Here is a 20,335-nt window from a genome sequence, read left to right as displayed (position 1 = left end):
GTGTTCCTTCATTTGGTTTAGAATAAGGATACGTGTTCTAGAGAAAACAAAGACTGAAGGGTCTGGTACTAATGAAATGGCTTCTAGTTCTAGCCTGTGGCCCATTTATTCAAGTAAAAGTTCAATGTCACTAAAATCCCCAGTACAGTCTACTAAAAAGGCATTTTGTCTCTTTAATTTACAAAAAGTTTTCATATATGTTGGCCAAAGGGACAATATCTGGGTACTTTGAATGTTGTACTTTTTCCAAAGTTGTCTTTCACTTCCTATAGTGTGATTACACCAGAGGAAAGCAGGTAGCACGCTATGGGGAGCAAAGGGGCAGGAGAGCCAGAACCATGTCAGTACATCACCCAGCCGTGTGGCCTTGCAAGCCCAGCCAGGTAGGAGACCCAACTGAGTGGAGGGGCTGGGCTTGGAGAAATGAAGAAAGGCAGGAGAAAGGGCAGGGAGCCCGAATGTTGCCTGCCTCTAATGCTTTAAGAAATAACCAAAGAAGTGAGTTCTTTAAAAGTTGACATTAAAAAGACATGGTCTCTGCATGAAACTATAATGGTGGATGCATTTGTCCTAACCCATAGAATGTGCAGACACCAAGGGTGACCCCTAATGTAAACTACGGACTTTAGGGGGTAATGATGTGTCAGCGCAGGCTCGTCAGTTGTAACAATCGAACCACTGCGGTGGGCGATGCTGATAGTGGGGAGGCTGTGCAGGTTTGGGGGCAGGGGAAGCAGATATAGGAGAAATCTCTGTACCTCCTGCTCAATTTTGCTGTGCACCTAAAGCCACGTTAAAAAAAAAAAACAAAGAAGAAACGATTATAAAGCTAGGACTTAGCGGAGGGGATTACAAATAAAGCGCTTCAGCCACCCAGTCGGAGGGTCACTCAGATTCTGCTACTTTGGGGGCCGCAGAATCCTTTGTGACAGACCCTCTTCTACCTACCTGGAGTATAATTCTTCTCCCCCTGAGCTAAAGGAACCCAGAACAAACCCCAGCCGCCGCCTTACTAAAGGGAAGGAGGAGCGCCCTAGAACCACCATGTGGCCACGTACACTTGCCTTTGAGCCTCCTCTGCACAGCCCATATGAGGAGGAAGCTTCCTGCCATAGGCAGGGCCCAGCGAGCTAGCCCTGGGGTCCCCAGAATGAGCCCCCTATCTCAGCCTGAGACCCTCAACTGCTGATATTTCTAAGATGTCTAAAGTATCCTGCTCCTCTCAAGTAGGCATTAAAGGGTAGACGCACATGGCTGAGAGCAAGGCAGGGGACCCCTGTCCAGTTCAACAACCTTACTGTTCTCTCACACCAGTCTCAGGAATCCACTTCCGGGTCATTGCCAAGAAACGCTTTTGTACCTCTAGAAAAAGAATCAGTTATCATCTGAGGAAGAGATGGTGAAGAGCAGAGTATTAAATCGGAATATTAAAGCTGGAAGGAAGGTAGATCTGAATGGAAAAGGTCCATAGTTAAAAAGAAAGCATTGGAGACAGAGTGCAAACAGATTCTTGGGCAGAAGTCCAGAAGCCAAAGCAGATTCGGGTACAGCTGCTGGGGGCGGGGAGCCTCCCCACTTATTTTGTGGCACCTGTGTATGCCACATGTGCCTCACTAGACGTCGCCTCAGCAGACCGTTGAGGCTGCTTAACAACAGAAGAGACTAGTGATTCTAGCGTAAGCATCATCTTTTACGTGAAAACCGATAAGCAACATTTTACACTATTTTCCATGAATACACAACACATAACGGAAGAAACTTCAGCCATTCTGAGCGACAGAGCAGCCAACCCACCCTTGGGAAAGGACAGAGGGTGCGCGGCTGCTCACCTTCCTCCCACTTCCTGGCCACCTTGGCCGCCTTGCCCCAGCCCTGCCAGGTGCTGGTGCCCCAGGCCATTCTCCTTCCCTGTCATCTGAGTCCCACCCCATCAACCCCTCCTCTAAGAGGCACTGCCTGGAGAACAGAAGGGCGAGCTAAGGTTCTAGAAGGATCCATCCAAGGAAAGTCAGCATTCTGCCTGTTCTCTAAAGTGTGATTTAGGGCAGTCAGGGGAAAAGAAGAGTCAGAAATACAATAACATTTTACAAACAATAAATTTATTTCCAAATCCTGAATTATAACCAAATTATAATTCCCCCTAGGTCTATTGTGCTGTTTTACACAAGAATTTTAAAAAACATAGTCAAAGCCGTGTCATTCATACACCAAGTGTCCCGGGGACAGTTTATTTGAATACGGTGGGTCCGGCCACCTCTTGTGGTCCTGGCAGCTGCTCTGCGGCCCCACGCCTGCACCGAGAAACTCCCACCTCCTCCACGGCAGAGCCTGGCCGCAACAGGTGCCCCCAGGGCCATGATGTACACAAATGAAAGCACACAGATGAAACGGTTTTGTCGGCAGGCCTGGGCGCTCCAGCCACGGGGCTCATGACTCAACACCTGGCCCCCCTCCTCTTCAGGGACAGCATCAGCTCAGAGCCCAAAGCGGGCTGGTGTGCGGCGAGGGGTCATGGGTTCCCCTTGCTCTTTCCGACCTGGGGTGTAGATCTTTGTAGACCTGGAGACACAGAAGAGGGGTTAGGAATCGCACTGCTGCTCACTCCGGCCAGGACACACAGGAGGACGAGGAGCCTGAGGTCTTGCTGCTTCTGTGTGTGAGCAGGCTTTGGGGCTGCAGGGTCTCCGCCCCAGCACACTTCCACTCCCCTCGCCTTCCCTATGTGTGATCGGGAGCAGAATGATAGCACCTCTTTCTTCTATCCACTGAGGCAGGTTATGAGATTTTTTAACAATTCCATTCATATCCCCTAGGTGAGCTCTGAAGGGAGTCTTCCCTCCACCTCACCAGGCCGCCACTCCAGCTGTGGCTGGGCTTTGTCCCCAGTTCCTGGAAGTATCTCTAGACCCTTGGAATTTCCCAAGGGACTGGAGTGTCTCTGTTATTCACGGTGGACCACATCTGATAGTTTATGCAAATGAGATGACTCAGGATGGTGGCTGCCCTGCCAGAAAAACCAACCTGTGAACAGAGGGCTGTGCTTTGAGCCTCGTGCTATCAGCCCAGACTCTGGGGAGGGAAAAGAGGTTGGAGACTAAGTCAACACATGGGTCCTGCCCAATAAAACTCTGGGCACCAAAGCTCCGGTGAGCTTCCCTGGTGACAATACTCTGTGTAATGTGCCAGGAGGGTAACATGACCCCAAGGACAATGGAAGACTTCACATCTAAGACCCTCTCAGACCTCACTTTATACATCTCTCCCTTTGGCTGGTTCTGTGTCCTTTTGCTATAATAAAACTGTAATATGTATAGTACTTTCCTGAGTTCTGCGAGGTATTCTAGCAAATTATCAAACCTGAGGGAGTCCATGGGGATCCCCAAATTTGTAACAAGTTGGTGAGAAATGAGGGTGACCCTGGGTACCCCCCAACTTGCAGGTGGTGACTGAGGTGAGAGCAGTCTTGCAGGGACTATGCCCTTCACCTGTGCAGTCTAACTCCAGGCACCAGGGCAGACGCAGGTGCCCAAGGCTCTCCTGGCCTTGCCTCTCCACTGTGATGTCCAAGCCCTAGCCTGTTGGTAAAGCTGTGAGACCTACTCTGCCGCTCCAGCCCACCTTGGGCCCCATCACAACATAACAAACAACGACCAGGAGTTGCAGCTGTATCACCACTCCTTGAAAGTATGTCCAAAACCCCTCCCGTCTCCACGTGACCACAGTCAACTCGTCACCAATTCACCTCTGCACATTTAACTTCTCTTAAATCGCGACCCTGCCTCAGGGCCTGGTCAGTCCAGCTGGTGGGCTCCATCAGGACAAGAGTCCCGAGACCACAGCTCACCTGACACTACCCAGGGGACTGCGCTTTTCCTGCTCCTGCCGCCGGGCCCGCAGCTGCTCCTCGGCCAGTGCCATCTCCTCCTCCATGGCAGAGGCTTCCTCTTTGGCCCGTCGGCGGTTCTCCTAGAGAAGGGAGAGGTACTGGGGTCACTGGGGATTGGCGGGTGAGGAGGACCAGCCTGCACCCATCTCCCTGCTGCAAGCCAGGTGCTGGGTAGACCTTGCCAGCTCCCAAAGGCAGGGACACACAGCTCCCTGCCCCAGCACTGAGGCCTGCTTTGCTCACTGATCCAAGACAGACATTGGATGATTGAGTCCTCACCCTGTCATGCCTCAGCCCTCCACTCAATTTGCTAAGTGCTTACATGCTCTAACCAAGTTCATAACCATGCCAGGAAGTACAGGAAATAGAGAAGACATGACATCTGGCTGGAGAGGACGGACACAGGAAGATGTGTGCGGGCCCGGTGTGGGGAGGACTATGCTGAGAAGGGGGGAAGCTAAAGTCCACAACATTCTGCAGCCCTACCTCCAGCTGGTAGCCACCAGTGGACACCAAGACTGTCAGGAGACCGAGAAGTAGGTAGAGAATTTATAACAGAGGGTCTGGTAGGACCACTGAGCAATCTTAGTGTCTTCAAAAGTGGCACCACCAGACCTTATGTGCCTCCTGACTGGATCTAAAAGGAGGTTCACAGCACCACATGCATTTATGCATCCTTACCCGAAACAGCTGAATCTGAATCTAACCAAGGCTTTAGATTAATGACTAGCTTACAGAAAGCACACGGGATAGAGGCAAAAGTTAAATACGTTGAGGAAGCAATCAGCTCAAAACAGAACGTGGAACATTCTACAAGATGACCAACCTGTTTTCTCCAATAAGTCAATGCCATAAAAAATGAGTGGGGGCAGAGCTTGTTCCAGAATAAAAGACTTAATATATGTAATGACAAATTTCAATGCCTGGATCCAAATTCAAGCAAATCAATTATAAAAAATTATCTTTGGAATAAAAAAGGAAACATGAATAAGAAGTGGAGACTTTAGCAACGTTAAGGATTAATTCTGTTGAGTAAGATTTGCATGGAGGTTATGTTTTAATTTTTGAAAGTCCTTTTAGAGGCACATATTCAAGTGTTTATGGGTGAAAAAATATAATGTCTGAGGTATGCTTTAAAATATTCCAGGAGGGCTTCCCTGGTGGCGCAGTGGTTGAGAGTTCGCCTGCCGATGTAGGGAACACGGGTTCGTGCCCCGGTCCGGGAGGATCCCACATGCCCCGGAGGGGCTGGGCCCGTGAGCCATGGCTGCTGAACCTGTGCGTCTGGAGCCTGTGCTCCGCAGCGGGAGAGGCCACAGCAGTGAGAGGCCCGCGTACCGCAAAAAAAAAAAAAAAAAAAAAAAAAAATATTCCAGGAAAAACCAATATGTATGGAGCGGGGTGGGAATAAGAGAAACAAGGTTGGGCAGAATGTTGATAATTATGGAAGCTAAGTGAGGAACTCGTGGCTCATTATACTGTTTCCACTTTTATGAGTATTTGGACTTTTCAATAATAAGTTGTTTTTTTTAAGGCTCAGCAGGCCAAGCAAATGGAGTGCGTGGGGGGAGATCAGACAGACTAACCTGCCTGGATCACAACTTTTATGTTTGACAGAGAAGTGAAGGGAAGCCAGATGACGATGTGTCTTTAATACCAGGCTGAGAGGAAAGCGGATCCCAGAGACAAACAGATCCTCCATAGAAAAGCACAGGATCCTTACCTGCCGAGACTTTCCTGCCTGTTTCACGCTGTAGAACATGGGGCCCAGCTCTGCCAGCCACTCTCCATCCACAGCAGTCACACACTGCATGTACTCCTGCAGGCAGAAGGGCCACAAAGCGGTGGTCACAGAAGGACCAATGCTTTGAGCTGTCCCTCCCAGAGCAGTTCCACAATTAGGAGCTGTATGGGAAGGGCCTACCCCTAGCCCTGTGAGGCTGAAAAAGGCAAGGGAAAGCCGCAGACACTGGGATTCTAATCCCTTCTTCCATCCAAATTCCTCCATGCTTGAGAAAAAGGCCCCTATTGTCCAACAGAAAAGGCCCAGCCCCTCAGAAAACCCTTCTAACAACACCAAAAGGGCTTGCTTGTCCGCGGCAGCAAGTAGGAAACAATCCTGCTGGCACAGCCGAGGCCACTGGAATCTAGAGGTTAACTGTGTATCCATATAAACTTCCCCAAACCCCCAACTGAAAACCAACCTCAATTTCCCTGCAAGCAACACATGTGGCCTTAAGCCTCCCAAGCTCAAAACCCATCCCAGAAGGCGGCAAAGGGTTATTACAAAGGCCTGGCCCAGCCAAGTGGGCCTACAGTCATACAGGCTGCCTTGGAAAAGACTCACCTTGGTGGTCATGACCAACTCGTGATACACAATGTAGTCTGGGGTGTAGCCCATTCCAAAGAGGGAGCTGGTGGGGTGCAGGTGGCAGGGCATGCCTGTCCGGATATTCACATACTCCCCGATTCCCTACGGAAGAGATGCAACAGGTGGCTACATTGCAAAACACTGCACATCTGGGCCACTACCCAGTCCAATACTGTCTTGACACAGGCTTTTGGGGGAAGCCCAGATCTGCAGGACTGTACAATGAGACAGGAGACCTCTGCCCTCGAAAGAAGTATCAGGCCCAGAGGGGCCATAGCTCCACTAGGCTCACCTTGAGCTTGGCTGCCTGGTGGAAATAGGCAGCACAGATACACTTTCTGACAATGTCCCAGTCGGTGCCACACGAGGCCAGGCTCATCCGCTGCTGCACCATGATGTCCTTGAGCTGAGCCCGCACCTCCCGGACCTAGAGCAGGACACAGGTAGACAAGGATGGAGCCCTCCTTCCCTGCATCCCAACCCTCCTCCCAATGTGCTGCTTGTCTCGGCCACTGCCCCCACCTTCCGCATGGCCTTGGCATGGATGAAATGATCGTTACACCAGATGGTAGAGTAATTGTTGTTCTTCCACTGCAGGTAGACATTCAGGTAGGTCAGATGGTCACTCTCAGGGACTGCGAACTTCTCCCGGATTTGATCGCTCTCCTCCTCTCGGCCCTAGGAAGGAACAAGAGAAGTCCAGGTCCAATGAGAAGAGCTATCTCACACTATCATCTACCCTCACCACAACTAAAAACACATCAACATAGTGCCCTGACAATATAGGAAAAATAAATTAGTTTACAACAAAATATTTATTCTAAAATGTGAGGGCTCAGGCACAGCCATCCTAGAAAAAACTGCAAAACATTCCCTGAGAACCATGGATCTTGCCCACCCCTTCCCCTACCCCAACCTGCTTAACATAAAACAGCAAAACCACTTTTTGGAAACTGATTCCTGCCCCTCCCTCCACTCTGTCTTAACAACACAGAGAGAAACTACTCCCCTCTCTCAACCTTCCCTGAGCCCATAACCTCCCGAGATCCCTGGGAGGAGAGGAGCCGGACAGCATCTCCCACCTTGGGCCTGTAGAAGATGGCTGGGACCGAGAGCATGGAGACGATGAGCAGGATCTCGGAGCTGCAGCCCATGTCACAGGACACGATGAGCATCTTGGACAGGGCCGGGTCCAGCGGGAACTCCACCATCAGCCGCCCGGTCGAGGTCAGACCGCCTGGGAGAGAGGAGCAAATCCGCACGGTCAGTGGACACAGTGCCATAAGAGGGAGAACCCAGGCGCCAGAGCCCACGGGGCCCTGCCCGGCTCCCGGGGCCACAGCACCTGTGTTGTCCAGGGCCCCGAGGATCCAGAGCTGATACATGGAGTTGAGCATGTTGTCCTCCGGGGGCGGGTCCATGAAGTGGAACTGCAGCAGGTCCTGCACCCCCAGGGACTTGAGCAGCAGCACCACGTTGGCCAGGTTGGTCCGCTGGATCTCGGGCACCGTGGTGGTCAAGAGCTCATTCTTGTAGGCGCTCTGGGTGTAGAGCCTGTGGGGGAGAAGACGCAGTCCTGACGCACTTCCCACCATGCTGCCCGGCTGAGCCCCTCAAATATGCCCAGCTGTCTACACAGGGACCAACACTGGGCTTGTGCACCCAGAAGAGGCAGTGCAGATGAGAGCCACGGGTAAGGAGGAGAAGTCCTCATTTCTTCCCCCCACCTCCCCCTTCCCCTTACAATCACGAATCTCCACCTACTCAAAGCTCAGTCCTGCCAATTCACCATTCTGCTGGAGTCTCCTATGTACTTGTTTCATTTCTGGAACCAGTGAGCCTGGGACTAGAATTATGGCTGGGGTTTTTTTTCTTTATATTTTTCTAGATTTTCTGAATTTCTATAGTTAATACGTTATTTTTACATATCGGAACAAAAAAGAAAGAGAGAGTAATTGGAGGAGGAAAAAAAGAACCGGTGCTGTAATTTGTTCACATTTATCTTCTGGGAGGAGGCACACTGTAATCACTGGTCATCCGCTGCAGATACCTTCAACACAGGTCTTCCTAAAACCCAAGGCTGCTCAGACTTCAGGGCTGCCTGGGAAGGCAGCTTCTTCCACTCAGCAGCATGTGACGAGAGGACCAACAAGTGGCTGCCCCACCATTGGTTCCCAGCCTCAGGGATCACCTCTCTGCAGGATCACAGTCCAAGCCTTCCCACCCCAGCTGGGGCTCCACCCCAGAAAGCAGGCTAGCACAGGGCTCCTACCTGAAACACTGACCTGGGCCCGTCCTGCCGGCTCGCCCCGACCTCTGGTTGGCATTGGCCTGGCTGATGGGGTAGATCTGCAGAGCATCCATGCCAATCCTGGGGTTGAAGACCTAGGAGGGGACAGTAAAGACCTGACTAAGGACAAAGTGAGGGGAAAAAGGGAGGCAGGCTTGAGACAAAGACAAACCCTGGTTGCTACACATCACAGAATGAAGTGTCTTAGCGATGTAAGCAGCCATCTTTCGGAACCAGGAACCTCAAGAAATTTCCCCTAAACACCAGCTCCGCAATCTCTATCGAGCTATGTAAACTGTGTGTCTACCTCGAGTTATCACAAGGATGGAATGAATCAAGCACATGGCAAAACCAGCACTCAATAAACACCACCACCACTTCCATGAGCAATCGTCGTTTGAGGGCCAAGGACCCAGGGCCTGCCTTCCCACCCCCTTGGCTGAGTTAGCTTTGGGTGAAGGCCCAGGGCCCCAGTGCCTGTCTCCTCTTACCTTTAATTTACAATAACCAGAATCGATAACAAACATGATGCCATCGACAGTCAGAGAGGTCTCAGCAATGTTGGTGGCAACAATACACTTCCGAACGCCATCCGGAGCCTGGAGCCGGACAGGACACTCATGGAGGGAAGGCTGTAGGCCTTCAGGTAGGAAAAACCCCACAAGGAGAAAAGTACACCCCACCCATGCCAGAAAAGTAACACCCTCCCTCTTGCCCTCCTTTGGGGGAGTCTGGGGGAATACCAAGGTGGGGACCCATCTCACCTTCTGGAAGATTTTGGCCTGGAGGTCAGAAGGCAGCTGGGAATAGATGGGCAGCACAGCCAAGGCGGGCGCGTTCTCCAGTTCTTCCAGATGCTCCACAATCTGGTCTGAGGTCACCTGAGGGCACAGAGAGGAGCTGTGAGACACAGATCCCCCAGTTCTCACAGGAAGGACACACCCGTTCATCCCAGTCATGACCGAGGCACGCACCTCGATGTCCTCTTGGCCAGGCATGAAGATAAGGATGTCCCCGGGGGCCCCCGACAGATGCACCTGCAGAGACTGCTTCACTGCGGCCTCCACATAATCCTCCTGGGGGGTCTGCAAACCAGTGAGGGACACCGTGAGAGGGAATGCAGGCCAAGCCCCCACTGGGAACTGGTGACCCAGTTCTGGTCAGGGGCTAGAGTCGATGAACTCTCAGGGCTGCCGCACCTGCAGACAGGCCTGATGGCCCTCCCTGAGCCCTGCACGTCCACTCCAAAGAAACAACCAAGCGAAACCTCCCCAGAGTGCAGCCCTTCGCCTCCAAGCCCTATAGCCGCAGGCTCCCAGGGTCCCCACAAAACCTCTCCCGACTCAGTGTGCCACTCCACATCCCCCAACCAGCTCCTCATCAAGTGTCAGGGCAGTTCCAAAACAGGGCCTCAGTACCTTGCTGAAGAGGATGTCAACAGGGAAGGTACGACCAGGGATGTGGAAGATGGGGACATTCCCAAAAAAGGAAGCAAATTTCTCTGCATCCATGGTGGCCGATGTGACGATGAGCTTCAGGTCTGAGCGCCGAGCCACCACCTAAAAGAAGAAGTCAGTCAGAGGCTTCCCCACAGTTTTGGGACCCTTGGCTTCTGCCCTCCAGTCTCATCGGCATCACTACCAAATGAAACAGAAGTCAAAGCTGACGGATGGCTCATTAGATTCATAACAATCCTGAACTGAATCCGTGGAGCCACAGCCAGGAGAACCACGGGTCACTCAGCTGAGCAAGAACAGAGTAAACCACCACCAGCTCTGAACCCCGCAGCCAAGGGCCTCAGGGGCAACTCGGCCTGTCAAAGACCCCCTCAGCTTCCCCAGGCTAGACCCCAGCCTGCCTGGAGTGCCTCGTCACTAACTCCTGGCAGGGCGGTGGTCCAAGCCCCACAGGCACAGAGGCTGGACCCGCAGCCCTCACCTCCCGGAGCAGCCCAAAGAGCACGTCGGTGTTGAGGGAGCGCTCGTGGGCCTCATCCATGATGATGGCGCTGTAGTGATCCAGGTCCGCTTCCCGGAGGGACTCTCGCAGCAGGATTCCATCAGTCATGTACTTGATCAAGGTGCTTTCTGAAGTGCAGTCTTCGAAACGGATGGCATAACCCACCTGGAGGCCAGAGAGACCGCTCAGAAGCTCTGGGCGCCCAGTCGCCCTTGCACACCCCGAGCTGGGTCCAGGCCTCAGCAGATCAGCCCAAATGACAGAAGCTACCGGGCAAGAACGACACAGCTCAGCGCTTGTGCCCACTCACCTCCTCACCAAGGTTGCCCCCCATCTCTTCACTGACTCTCTTGGCCACTGACATGGCAGCCACACGGCGGGGCTGGGTGCACCCGATCATCCCATAGTCCGTGTAACCGTCTTCATGCAGGTACTGGGTCAGCTGAGTGGTCTTACCACTCCCTGTCTCCCCAACCACGATCACGATGCTATTATCTCTGCAAGGAAGAGAAGATAAAGGGTGAATCGGCCCGAGTGGAAGGCCACCTCCTACCCCCACCTGTAGCTATCCAAGGAGCATGCCTGTGCAGGGAGGAGGATTTCCCTGGGAAAACGGTCTTATACTGAAACACCCTCTAAAAAGTCTGGAAGACAGTATGGTTTAAACAAATGAACTATAACAAAACGATGCCATCTTGCTTACTTCAAGCAGGGTAGCCCAGGGCACCCAAGTGAGGGGAAAAAATCCTTTCCCTTCTCCATGAGATGTCATACCCAAAAGAAAAAGAGCTGCAGAGTAAACACAGGAGAAAATGGGACACCTGATTCAACAGTGGAATCCCGACCCGGGGTGGACACAGTTACCTGATAATCGTGAGCAGTTCCTGCTGCACAGCAAAGATGGGCAGGTACTGCCTCTGCTCCAGAATAGACTTCTTCTTTGCGAATTCACTGCTGGCTTCGCTCTTTTTCTTCATGTGGTCTGCAAACTTCTGCTCTGTCCTGAGAACACACAGCAGCCTAAGCGCCCTGCACGGCTTCCCACATCTTCTCTCCTGACTGGGTTACTGCCCTGCTTCCTACACCCAGAAGTGAGCACTGCTTCAAATATGCAGGAAATCTTTGAGACGCCACAGCTGCCAGGTGCTGCTCATCTCCTCTGTCCTAAGGGACCAGACTGCTGTCTGAGAATCCATCGTCCAAAACCTGCTCAACGCCCCCAGGACACACAGCTGCAGAGGGCTCAGAGGAGCTACAGATCAGCGAGTGGCAAATCCTCTGCCCTGAAAGACTTCAGCCAGAAGAGGAGCTGAAATCCACAGGTCATCACCTTATATGGAACAACCCTGGGCAATGTAAGCACCACACTTAACAGGCTGAAAAGAGGAGTTGTGGTTACAGTCATGACCAAGGTCAGACTCCCTCCCACCTCTTGGTGGGACAGCAGAGTCCATAAGGCTTTATTTTTAAAGAACTGTGAGAACAATCCCACTTGACGTTTACCTACAGCTTCCACTGAAAGCGCTCAAGTATCCGACACACGTACATCCCCAGGCTGCAGAGCGAAAAAGGTACCAGTCCTACCTTACCTACATTAGTCTACAGTCTCCACCCATCCCTTCCCCAAGAGACTTTTCCTCCATCAGATTTGAGCCCACACTCTGTCAAACTTCCTGTTTCTAACATCCCAGTCATTCCCGGTCAGCTAACAATTAACACCTATGGGATTAAATTAACTAGAAACTAACAAGGGCTGATCAATAGCACCAACTTCTTCTCACTTCTCATAGAGTTATAGAGAATTATTAACTCAGATGACAATTTTGTAGGATTTCAGAGTGTTCAATGAGATTCAGAAGGGACATTTGAGTTCAGCCACCTACACAATGAGGAAAGCCCAATAAGCAGTTATCCAACATCTGCTTAAATACCTCTATGAATGGGGAAGTCACTACCTGAGAAGACAATCCTTTCTATTCTCAAACCTCTATTAAAAATAGTTCTTCCTTAGATTGAACTAAAATCTAAGGGTGCAAAGCACACTTTCTCATACTGAGCATCTGAAAGGCACTCTGGCAGAGTGGCTAAGAGTGTGGGCTCTGAAACTAGACTGTCTGGGTGTGATCCGCACTCCACCATTTCTAGCTGGGTAACCTCAAACAAGTTACTTAACCTCCCTGGACCTCATCCTCCTCGCATGAAAAATGGGAAAGATTACACCTGTCCCATGGGACTGTCATGAGAATCCAATGACTGAATATCTGTGAGTTCTGTGGTGCTGCCTGGCACAGAAGAAGCTCCTGCAGTATCAGAGGCGACAGTAGGAATGTTATCTCAGAAAAGTCGAAAAGACCAGGAGGAAGGGACCAGAGACTCAAAATGACATCATTTTCCTATTGGTGAGTGACGAATCCTATCAGACCCCTTGAGGCCCCATCTTCAGAGACACCTGCTGCTGGCGAGACTCCTACCTGTAGTCCACTTTACCATCCTCTGTCAGAGCTTTATCCGGCTCTTCCTCTTTTTTGACACCCATTATATCTCCCAGTTTGGTTCCAGCCAATTCCCAGTGTTTGTGTTGAGCCTGAAAAAGACACAAAAAGTCAATCTGCTCCATCCCGTGACACAACTGTGGTCCACGGAAAATCAATCCCATCTGACAACAGGCTTCATCTAGCAGGCAGTAAGTTCCCACAAAGTAGCAGTGGCACCGAGCCGTGCCTCCCAATCTTATGTCTGAAGCTTCTGAGAAACCAGGCCCCGGATTATCTTAACTGAGGCCCTGGAGGAGGAATGCAATACCCTCCCACAAGGGCTGTTTCTTGCTCAATGAGTTTCCTCTAACTGCCAATAGGAACCCTGCCTGTGAGGTGGAACATGATCTTTAAAAAGAAGAAAAAAGAAAAAAAAACAAAAAAATAGGCAGATACTCTCTGGCCCTAGAAGACGAGAAACCAACCTTTTTGCGTTCCTTTTGCTCCCTGTGCTTCCGCACCGTTTGACTGCCTTTTCTAGCGATAATGGCCAGGTCAGAAGTGGCGTCCTTGACTGGAATCACAGGCTCTGGCTGCAGGAGGTTGAGGAAAAAGAGAAATTCTGCACTGACCATTAAACTCAACACAAAGGTCCACTTCGTACTGGCCCTGGTAAACGAAGGGTTGCTACCCTACCCCTATCGTGATGGGGCATTTTTCCTCTCCTTTCCTTTCTCTTTCTTTCTTTTCCCATTTCAGGCTTCTCTGAGCGTTCTTCTCTCTGACAACAGAGGACCCTCACCTGCTTGGTGAAGACGATGCGCCCGTCCAGAAAGGGAGGCACCAGGTTATGCACCATCAGATGGACCTTGGCTGCACTGTCCTCTTCAAAGTCGTCGTCCACCTCCAGCCGATGCACCACCCCACTGGTGAGCATGCGGTTGGTCTCCCAGCGTTCGTTATCCTGTGAGGACACAACGGGAGGCCACGTTAAGACTGCAACTGCAAGGCCATCCTGAAAGGTCCCAGGTGAGGCCACGCAGAGGGTCCTGACAGAAGGGCCACAGGGGCTGCAGAGATGTCACGGGCCTCTCTACCCTGCAGCTCCTTAGACAGAAGAATCGCTGATCCCAAACCACCTGCAGGACTCTTCCCAGAAGCAACCCGTTGTATCTAAGGCAGAACCTCTATATGGATACACAAACGGTGACTGTCCCTGGCCCCGCTGATAGACACAAAGGACACACCACAGAGCCGGGGCCTGACCTCCCAGTTCCCATCAACAGCACCCCTCCAGGAACTACTGCAGAAGACGGAAGTCACGATTTGGGTTGGGTTTTTCTTAAGTTACTGATAAGTTCCCTGCCCACCCCTCTGCCTCCAGAGGAATCGCTAAGTCTATGACTTCAGCAGCGGGGAGACAAGCTGTGCCGTTGGCAGGTGCATGTGACCTGCCGCTTCTCCAGCTGAATCTGCTCCACCTGCTGTGGGCAGCCTCACCTCATTGATCTGCCTCCGCTGAGCCGAAATGCGCTTCTGCTTCTGTTTGTGCAGGTGCTGCTCCCGCCTCCTCACGTAGTCCTCAGAGGAGTAGGCCAGGGGGTTGTGGAACTCATCGTATCCCTCATCCATCATGTACCAATCCCGGTCAGCTTGCTGAGGCACAAGAGACAAAGCAATAAGAACAAGGCGCAGATCGAGTTTCTGTGCAAGACGTGGCCAGAAGGGGAGGACGTGTTTGGTAAGAAGTCACTGGTGCAGCATAGCAATCCTCGTGAGAGACACAAGAGAGGCTGTAAGACAAGCCACCTAGAGGAGAAGCAGTTTACAGCACAGCCCACCATGACGGCGCTTCTTACGTTTACCACACGGTGGCACCAGCACACAGCCGGAAAAGTTAAGTCTGACCTGCATTTGGTGAGAAGTTTGACCACAGAGCCTTTGCCTGGAAAGAGATTCCATGGCTTCGAGACTGAACGTGGCTCAACATCCGGTTCCACTACAGTGTAACCCATGACCCTTGTGCTCAGACACCCCCGGTCACCCACTCACTGACAGATGGCCACCACCCCTCATTCAGTCCCTCAAAGATGTAGTTTTTACCCTCTGGTCATCCTCCCATTGCTGCCGCTCCTCTTCTGTGTCGAATGAAATTCCTTCTTCGCCATCCTCACGTCTCCCTGCGGGAGAACACGTAGCAGGACAGTCTGCACGGTCCCAGCTCATCCCCAGTGGCCTCACACAGACCTGCCGAGCAGCACAGCCCCAGCCCGGCTTTGCCCAGCCCCACCAGGAAAAGCGACCCTGCTTCCTGCTTCCCACTTCCACCCTGCCTTACCTCGGCCCCTGGACAGACGTGGGGTGGACCCCAGATGTCTTCTGTCATCGGCCCACTCATTGTATTTGTAGGATGGGGTTGGCAGAGGTGTGTCATCCGAGTACCTGCTCCTCACAGACCTGGGAAACAGTATAACCAGCCTCACTAAATAGTCACTAAGCTGAGATGTGTTCCCCAGCCACCATCTGCCCTCCCAGCCCCAATCACGCCCACCCTGTGCCGCCCACCCAGAGAACCTGGACTGCACCACCCAGAACGTCACCTGTCCCTATCTCGACTGGACAGCCGATGACTCCGCTCAGAATCCCGATAGGAAGGTGTTGGGGAGGGCGATTCCCACTGTGAGCGCTTGGAGGAGCCATAGCCACTGTCCTCCTCATCCCAGGTAGACCTTGAAGGGGTGGCTGCATCTGGGCCACAAAAGACACATCCACAGGGAACGCCTAAGACACGGCTACAGAGCCATTAGGTGAAAGTCAATTCACCAAATTTCTTTTACTATTTATAAACTTTGCACCTATTTGCAACGGATAAGATGGTTTTGACAGCTTTTAAAGAGATCTGAATTTTAATGTCCCAGTTTTCATCTGTGCTCATAACAACATTTTAAGGAATATCCAATTTATCTCTGCAAGCACATCCCTCTTGAATGTACATATTTCTTTGTATTAAAACTTTCTTCTGCCCCTACTCCACCCACCCCCAGCTCCCTATTCTTTCCTACCATTTGGAAAACTGGCCACTCAGCAAACTGGCAAATCATGTTAAGGGAGCATATCTGTGTCCACAGAGAAGTCCACAGCCTTCCCAACTGAATCAACTGACTCAGAACCAAGTATTCCCAGAAATTCATGGTGAAATCAGGAATTCCAACCCAGTTCCAATGAGGATGAGAGTCACTCACCCTGCCTCTCATACACTTGGCTCTCTCAAACCACCACAAGCAACAGCTCAGACTACCTTTAGGCCGGTGTCGGGGGCTCTCAGGTTCGTTTCTTCTGCCGCTGCGCTCTGACCCTCCATCTCGCTCCGACCTGCTGCTGTGCCTGTTTCTATCCCGCTCATCTGTGAGAAGTCACCGGCAGAGCTTAGAAAACAGGTGTCCCATCCTAACTTCCACCCATCTTCACCCTAGAGAAAGGACAGGCCTCCCCACTCACTCACAGGTGCAACCTCACTGCTCTAATGCGATCCATGGGCTCCTGAAACTCACATATCCCCATTCTTTCAAGGGCAAAAATTAGTTACTGGCTAGAAAGTTTCAAACTCACAGTAAGTTATTTTCCTGCAAGAATTCAAAAAAGAGTAGTTACAAGTCTATAATGAATAGTTATTTAATAGTTACAAGCCTACAAGCTACAGAAATCAAACAACACTGAGGAAAGCCAGTATTGGATTTTACGTCTAGCTTTGATCCACAGCACCGTCCTTTTTCTCTCACCAACACTAGTGTCAACTGATTTCTCAAACATATTACCCATTTTCACCTTTATCACCAATTTTCAGGATAAAATGAGGACCACACACTCAAGCAAAGCAGCTATGTTGCAAGTAACAGCTCTTTTCTTAAACTGCCTGCTAATCCCAATACCAACAGGGTCAAAACCAACCAGGCTGACATGAAAATGGAGTTCCCTAATTAACGGGTGTTATAAAAACTCCCACAACAGGAAAAGGCCGACATGTTAATTCAGGTGCTTATCAGGCACTAGGAACTCTGCTGGGCAGTTTACCTCTGTCTCTCTTGCGGTCACAGTCTCGATCCCTCGACCTCTCCTTCTTCCGATCCTTTTCTTCTTTGGACGAGGCGTAGACACCATGTTCCCGCCACTCCCGCTCTCTCTGCCGACTGCGTTCCCAAAACTCTTCACTCACACCACCAGGATGGGATGGAGTCTCTACCCGAGCAGATCGATAATGTCTGAAACAGGGAGGGCAGCTGGTAAAGGGCTTATCCATGGAAGAAAAACCTGCCCCAAACCTTTGGCCAGGCCAAATATGTGATCTGGCCTTTTACACTTTATCTCCCTGGTACGGCAGGTTTGCATATGGCAACAACCGTAAGTGCTTCTAACCTCCATCATCTACTCTTTAGGTGCCTTTGAATCTTCCCCCAGATCTGAAGAAAATACCAATTCTTATCTAGCCTCAATGTTATAGAATCACAGTAAAATCATAAAGTCCTAAATGTCCAACAAGAAAACTGAGAGATAAACATGAGATGCTATTTTCTGGCCTCCGTTTTCATTCCCTTTGGGGCAGTCCACCCGAAGGCTCTTACCTGTCTTTCCGGCTACTGTGGCCAGCCTGGTCACTGCCCTCCTCCTCAGCATCCTTCTGGTCATCCTTGCTCTCTTCCCAGTCCTTATAGGAAGAGATTCTGGACTTCTTCTTGTCCTCCCCATCATCCTTCTCCTCTCTCTCCCTCCTTTTCAGGGAAGCCAACAAGTCTAGTCCCAGCAATGAAGGGCGGGGAGCAGGGGCCTTGAAGACATGCTGCTCACTAGATGCACTTTTGGTCTTGAAAATAAGACCGCCAACCTGGGAGTCCACATCAGTGCCTTCCAATCGATGGATCGAGGCATCCTCGCTGGTGTCCTCCATGACAGGCTCTGGGATTTCTCTGGAAGGAAAACAAACCATTTGATATCAGACATAAGAAGGGAAAAGGCTTGGCTCTGCTACATCCCAGAATAACCGTAGGTATATGGATCTCTGGGGGGTTGACCTCCCCCTCAAGATCAGAACTCCTTTAGTTACCTCTTACCAAGACCTGTCCATCGAGTCATCGACAATCTCAAAAGATCTTCCTACTTCCACCCCAACTCACGTCAGAAACAGATACACACACACACACACACACACACACACACTCACACACACCAGGATCCAAGAGGGTATCATCCAGGCAAGAACAGACTTCACTAAGGGACACTTACTAGAGCATTATGGCATCTATAAAGGGAGTTTAGGGAAAACACCACTAGATTTTAAATCAGAAACCTCAATTAGAACCCAGGCTCTTGACATTTTCTACCTGCATGATTGTAAGCAAATAACTTAATCTTTGGTTAGGCATAATTTCTACACCTGCAAAATGGAAGTACTTTTTGCTCTATCTAATCCATGGAGTTATTGTGAGAATCAAATATGAAAGTGTATGTGAAAGCACTCTGTAACCATAAAAAGTTACATAAATGTCATCGTTACATTATTTCACTTGCTGTGCTCCAAGGTATTGATTTGGGTCCCTCACCATTTTTTTACACAAGTTCTTCGTCCTCTCCCTTCCTTTAAACTACAGATATAGCAGAGTTGTTGACGTATAAGACTACCATCCATGTGATCCATACTTTAATGAATTGTGTTTTGTAGAAAACACTTCTCTCACAGCAGTCTAAATCTATTTAGCAACATTCAAGTTCACCAAAAAAAAAAAAAAAAATTAATGAGAATCACGAGGCTAGTAAATGGTATTTCTGAAAAGTAGGTAACTGTAGGATTTTCTGGCATTCAACTTATAACAAATTCCTCTTTACCTCCCACTATACACAATCTACTTATTCTGAGTGCTTGAATAATTTCCCTCATTCCAACAAGCCAGTAAAGCAAAGAACTGTCAAGGGATAGGGTACCACCAGAATCCAGAATGTTTCACCCAGCTCTAATTAACATACACAGCTCTATAGAAGAATATTGTTAAACAGACTGAACATATAGTATGAACAACAGTTGCATTTTTAAAAATGCCATCAGGCAGAAGAGAAAAGGGAAAGCTACCTATTGGTGACATCTGTATTCATGTGAGGAAATCTAAACAGGAAGGTAGGATTTGCATGTTCTGCTCAGTAGTCTGAACTAGAAAATATACTTCTAGAATGTCATTTTATGCAGGAGAGAGAACCTTGTCTGTCTTGTTGACTGCTTTGCCCAGTGCCTAGCAAAATAAACGTTTGAGGAATAAATGAATGAATGAGTTTAAACTGATTAAAGGAAACAGGGAGCCAGAAATTTCTAGGGACAACAAAGAAAGATGCCAGCAGCACAGGAAAAGGAGTCTGACAAACAGGACAACTAACAGCTGAGAAAAGTAAATAAGAAGCTAAGTGTTGGCTTGTGAAGAATAATTAGTGGCAAAGAAGCCACAAGAGGTACAAGAAAAATAATGAAGAAAAAACTGGATACATTCATTCAACAATTACTGAGTGCTTTCTGTGAGCCGATCGCTGTTCTGGGCATTAGAGATAAAGAAGAGAACAAATCAGACAAAACTCCCGACCTTTTTGGAGCTGACATTCTAGTAAAAGATATCACCTGGTAGAGATACCACTGTGACAGAGAAGAGGAAGACAAAAGGAGCCCTGCTGGGCTCGGTGTCCGTCTGGGAGTGGACTAATAGGAAGTGAGCAGGGTGACCCCCCGGGCAGCATCCCTGGACTTCTGCGAGGCCAGGCCAGGAAGCTGGATCTGACCTGAGCAAGGAGAAAGGCCGGTCTTGCAGGACCTAGGCAGCATCCCTAAGGTGAGTAACGCAAGTTGGGTGACAGGGACAAGACTTTCCAAACCTGGGCCCGAACCTGAGCGAGGGGCCGATATCCGCCGCTTGGAGCCGCCACGATTGGCGAAGAAAAGGTCGGAAATGAAGAATGGACACTCACCTCACCAAGCCCGACTCCCGGGACCTTCTGTCCCGGATTCTGGGGCGCTGGCGCAGCCACTCCTCGCTCAGACCGCCTCAGAGAGCCAATATCCGCACCTTGAAAGCCGCCATTATTGTCCCATAAGACTTTGCGCGGCCCCCTCTATCCGTCCAAAGATACCATCGAGAGCAGCCCGGAAAACGTCCGTTCCTAGTGCGGGACAGAACGCTTACAAGGCTAGACTGTCTTTCTCTGCGGCTCTGATCAGAGGCACTTCCGAGTCTCCTGACCAATCACGCTTAGTCTAAGAGGCGACGCCCCGCCTCTAGGTGGAATGTGGGAAGGAGAAGTTAAAGAGATCGGTCATATTTATAAGG

At 50.4% G+C, this 20,335-nt stretch overlaps 1 protein-coding gene across 4 annotated transcripts; it reads right to left on the bottom strand.

The window, feature by feature from the left end:
- Positions 1 to 2,082: 2,082 nt before the first annotated feature.
- On the bottom strand, positions 2,083 to 20,264 carry DHX38 (DEAH-box helicase 38). 4 transcript variants are annotated; one of them, XM_004273222.3, is made up of 27 exons: positions 19,977 to 20,262; positions 17,600 to 17,941; positions 17,052 to 17,239; positions 16,279 to 16,383; positions 15,581 to 15,728; positions 15,319 to 15,437; positions 15,084 to 15,160; positions 14,481 to 14,636; positions 13,783 to 13,944; positions 13,466 to 13,573; positions 12,978 to 13,090; positions 11,371 to 11,508; positions 10,817 to 11,003; positions 10,486 to 10,671; positions 9,966 to 10,106; positions 9,522 to 9,632; positions 9,312 to 9,428; positions 9,039 to 9,146; positions 8,530 to 8,642; positions 7,603 to 7,811; positions 7,340 to 7,494; positions 6,780 to 6,935; positions 6,550 to 6,684; positions 6,234 to 6,359; positions 5,610 to 5,705; positions 3,845 to 3,966; positions 2,083 to 2,559 (listed from the first exon to the last, which is right to left on the bottom strand). In XM_004273222.3, the coding sequence occupies exons 2-27, from the start codon at positions 17,920 to 17,922 to the stop codon at positions 2,475 to 2,477; spliced, it is 3,684 nt and encodes a 1,227-aa protein (XP_004273270.1). In that variant the 5' UTR covers positions 17,923 to 17,941; positions 19,977 to 20,262; the 3' UTR covers positions 2,083 to 2,474. The 4 variants fall into 4 exon arrangements, with proteins under 4 accessions (XP_004273270.1, XP_033290177.1, XP_033290178.1 ...); XM_033434286.2 differs by lacking the exon at positions 16,279 to 16,383 and having other exon boundaries at positions 19,977 to 20,264; XM_033434287.2 differs by lacking the exon at positions 3,845 to 3,966 and having other exon boundaries at positions 19,977 to 20,263.
- Between the last annotated feature and the right edge of the window lie 71 nt (positions 20,265 to 20,335).

Source organism: Orcinus orca, chromosome 20 (genome assembly GCF_937001465.1).
Source record: "Orcinus orca chromosome 20, mOrcOrc1.1, whole genome shotgun sequence".
In the NCBI taxonomy this organism is placed as follows: Eukaryota; Metazoa; Chordata; class Mammalia; order Artiodactyla; family Delphinidae; genus Orcinus; species Orcinus orca.
Note: the sequence above shows the minus strand (reverse complement) of the source record. Positions and strands in the feature narration are given on the sequence as shown.

Bases quoted from the DNA above. Each gene is read 5' to 3' on its own strand.
- DHX38 (XM_004273222.3), bottom strand. From the start codon at position 17,922: ATGGAGGACACCAGCGAGGATGCCTCGATCCATCGATTGGAAGGCACT. The intron at 16,384-17,051 runs GTAAACTGCCCA...GACTTCTCACAG, and splicing joins TGACCGCAAGAGAGACAGAG to ATGAGCGGGATAGAAACAGG. The intron at 11,004-11,370 runs GTAACTGTGTCC...TCTTCCTTGCAG, and splicing joins GAACTGCTCACGATTATCAG to AGATAATAGCATCGTGATCG.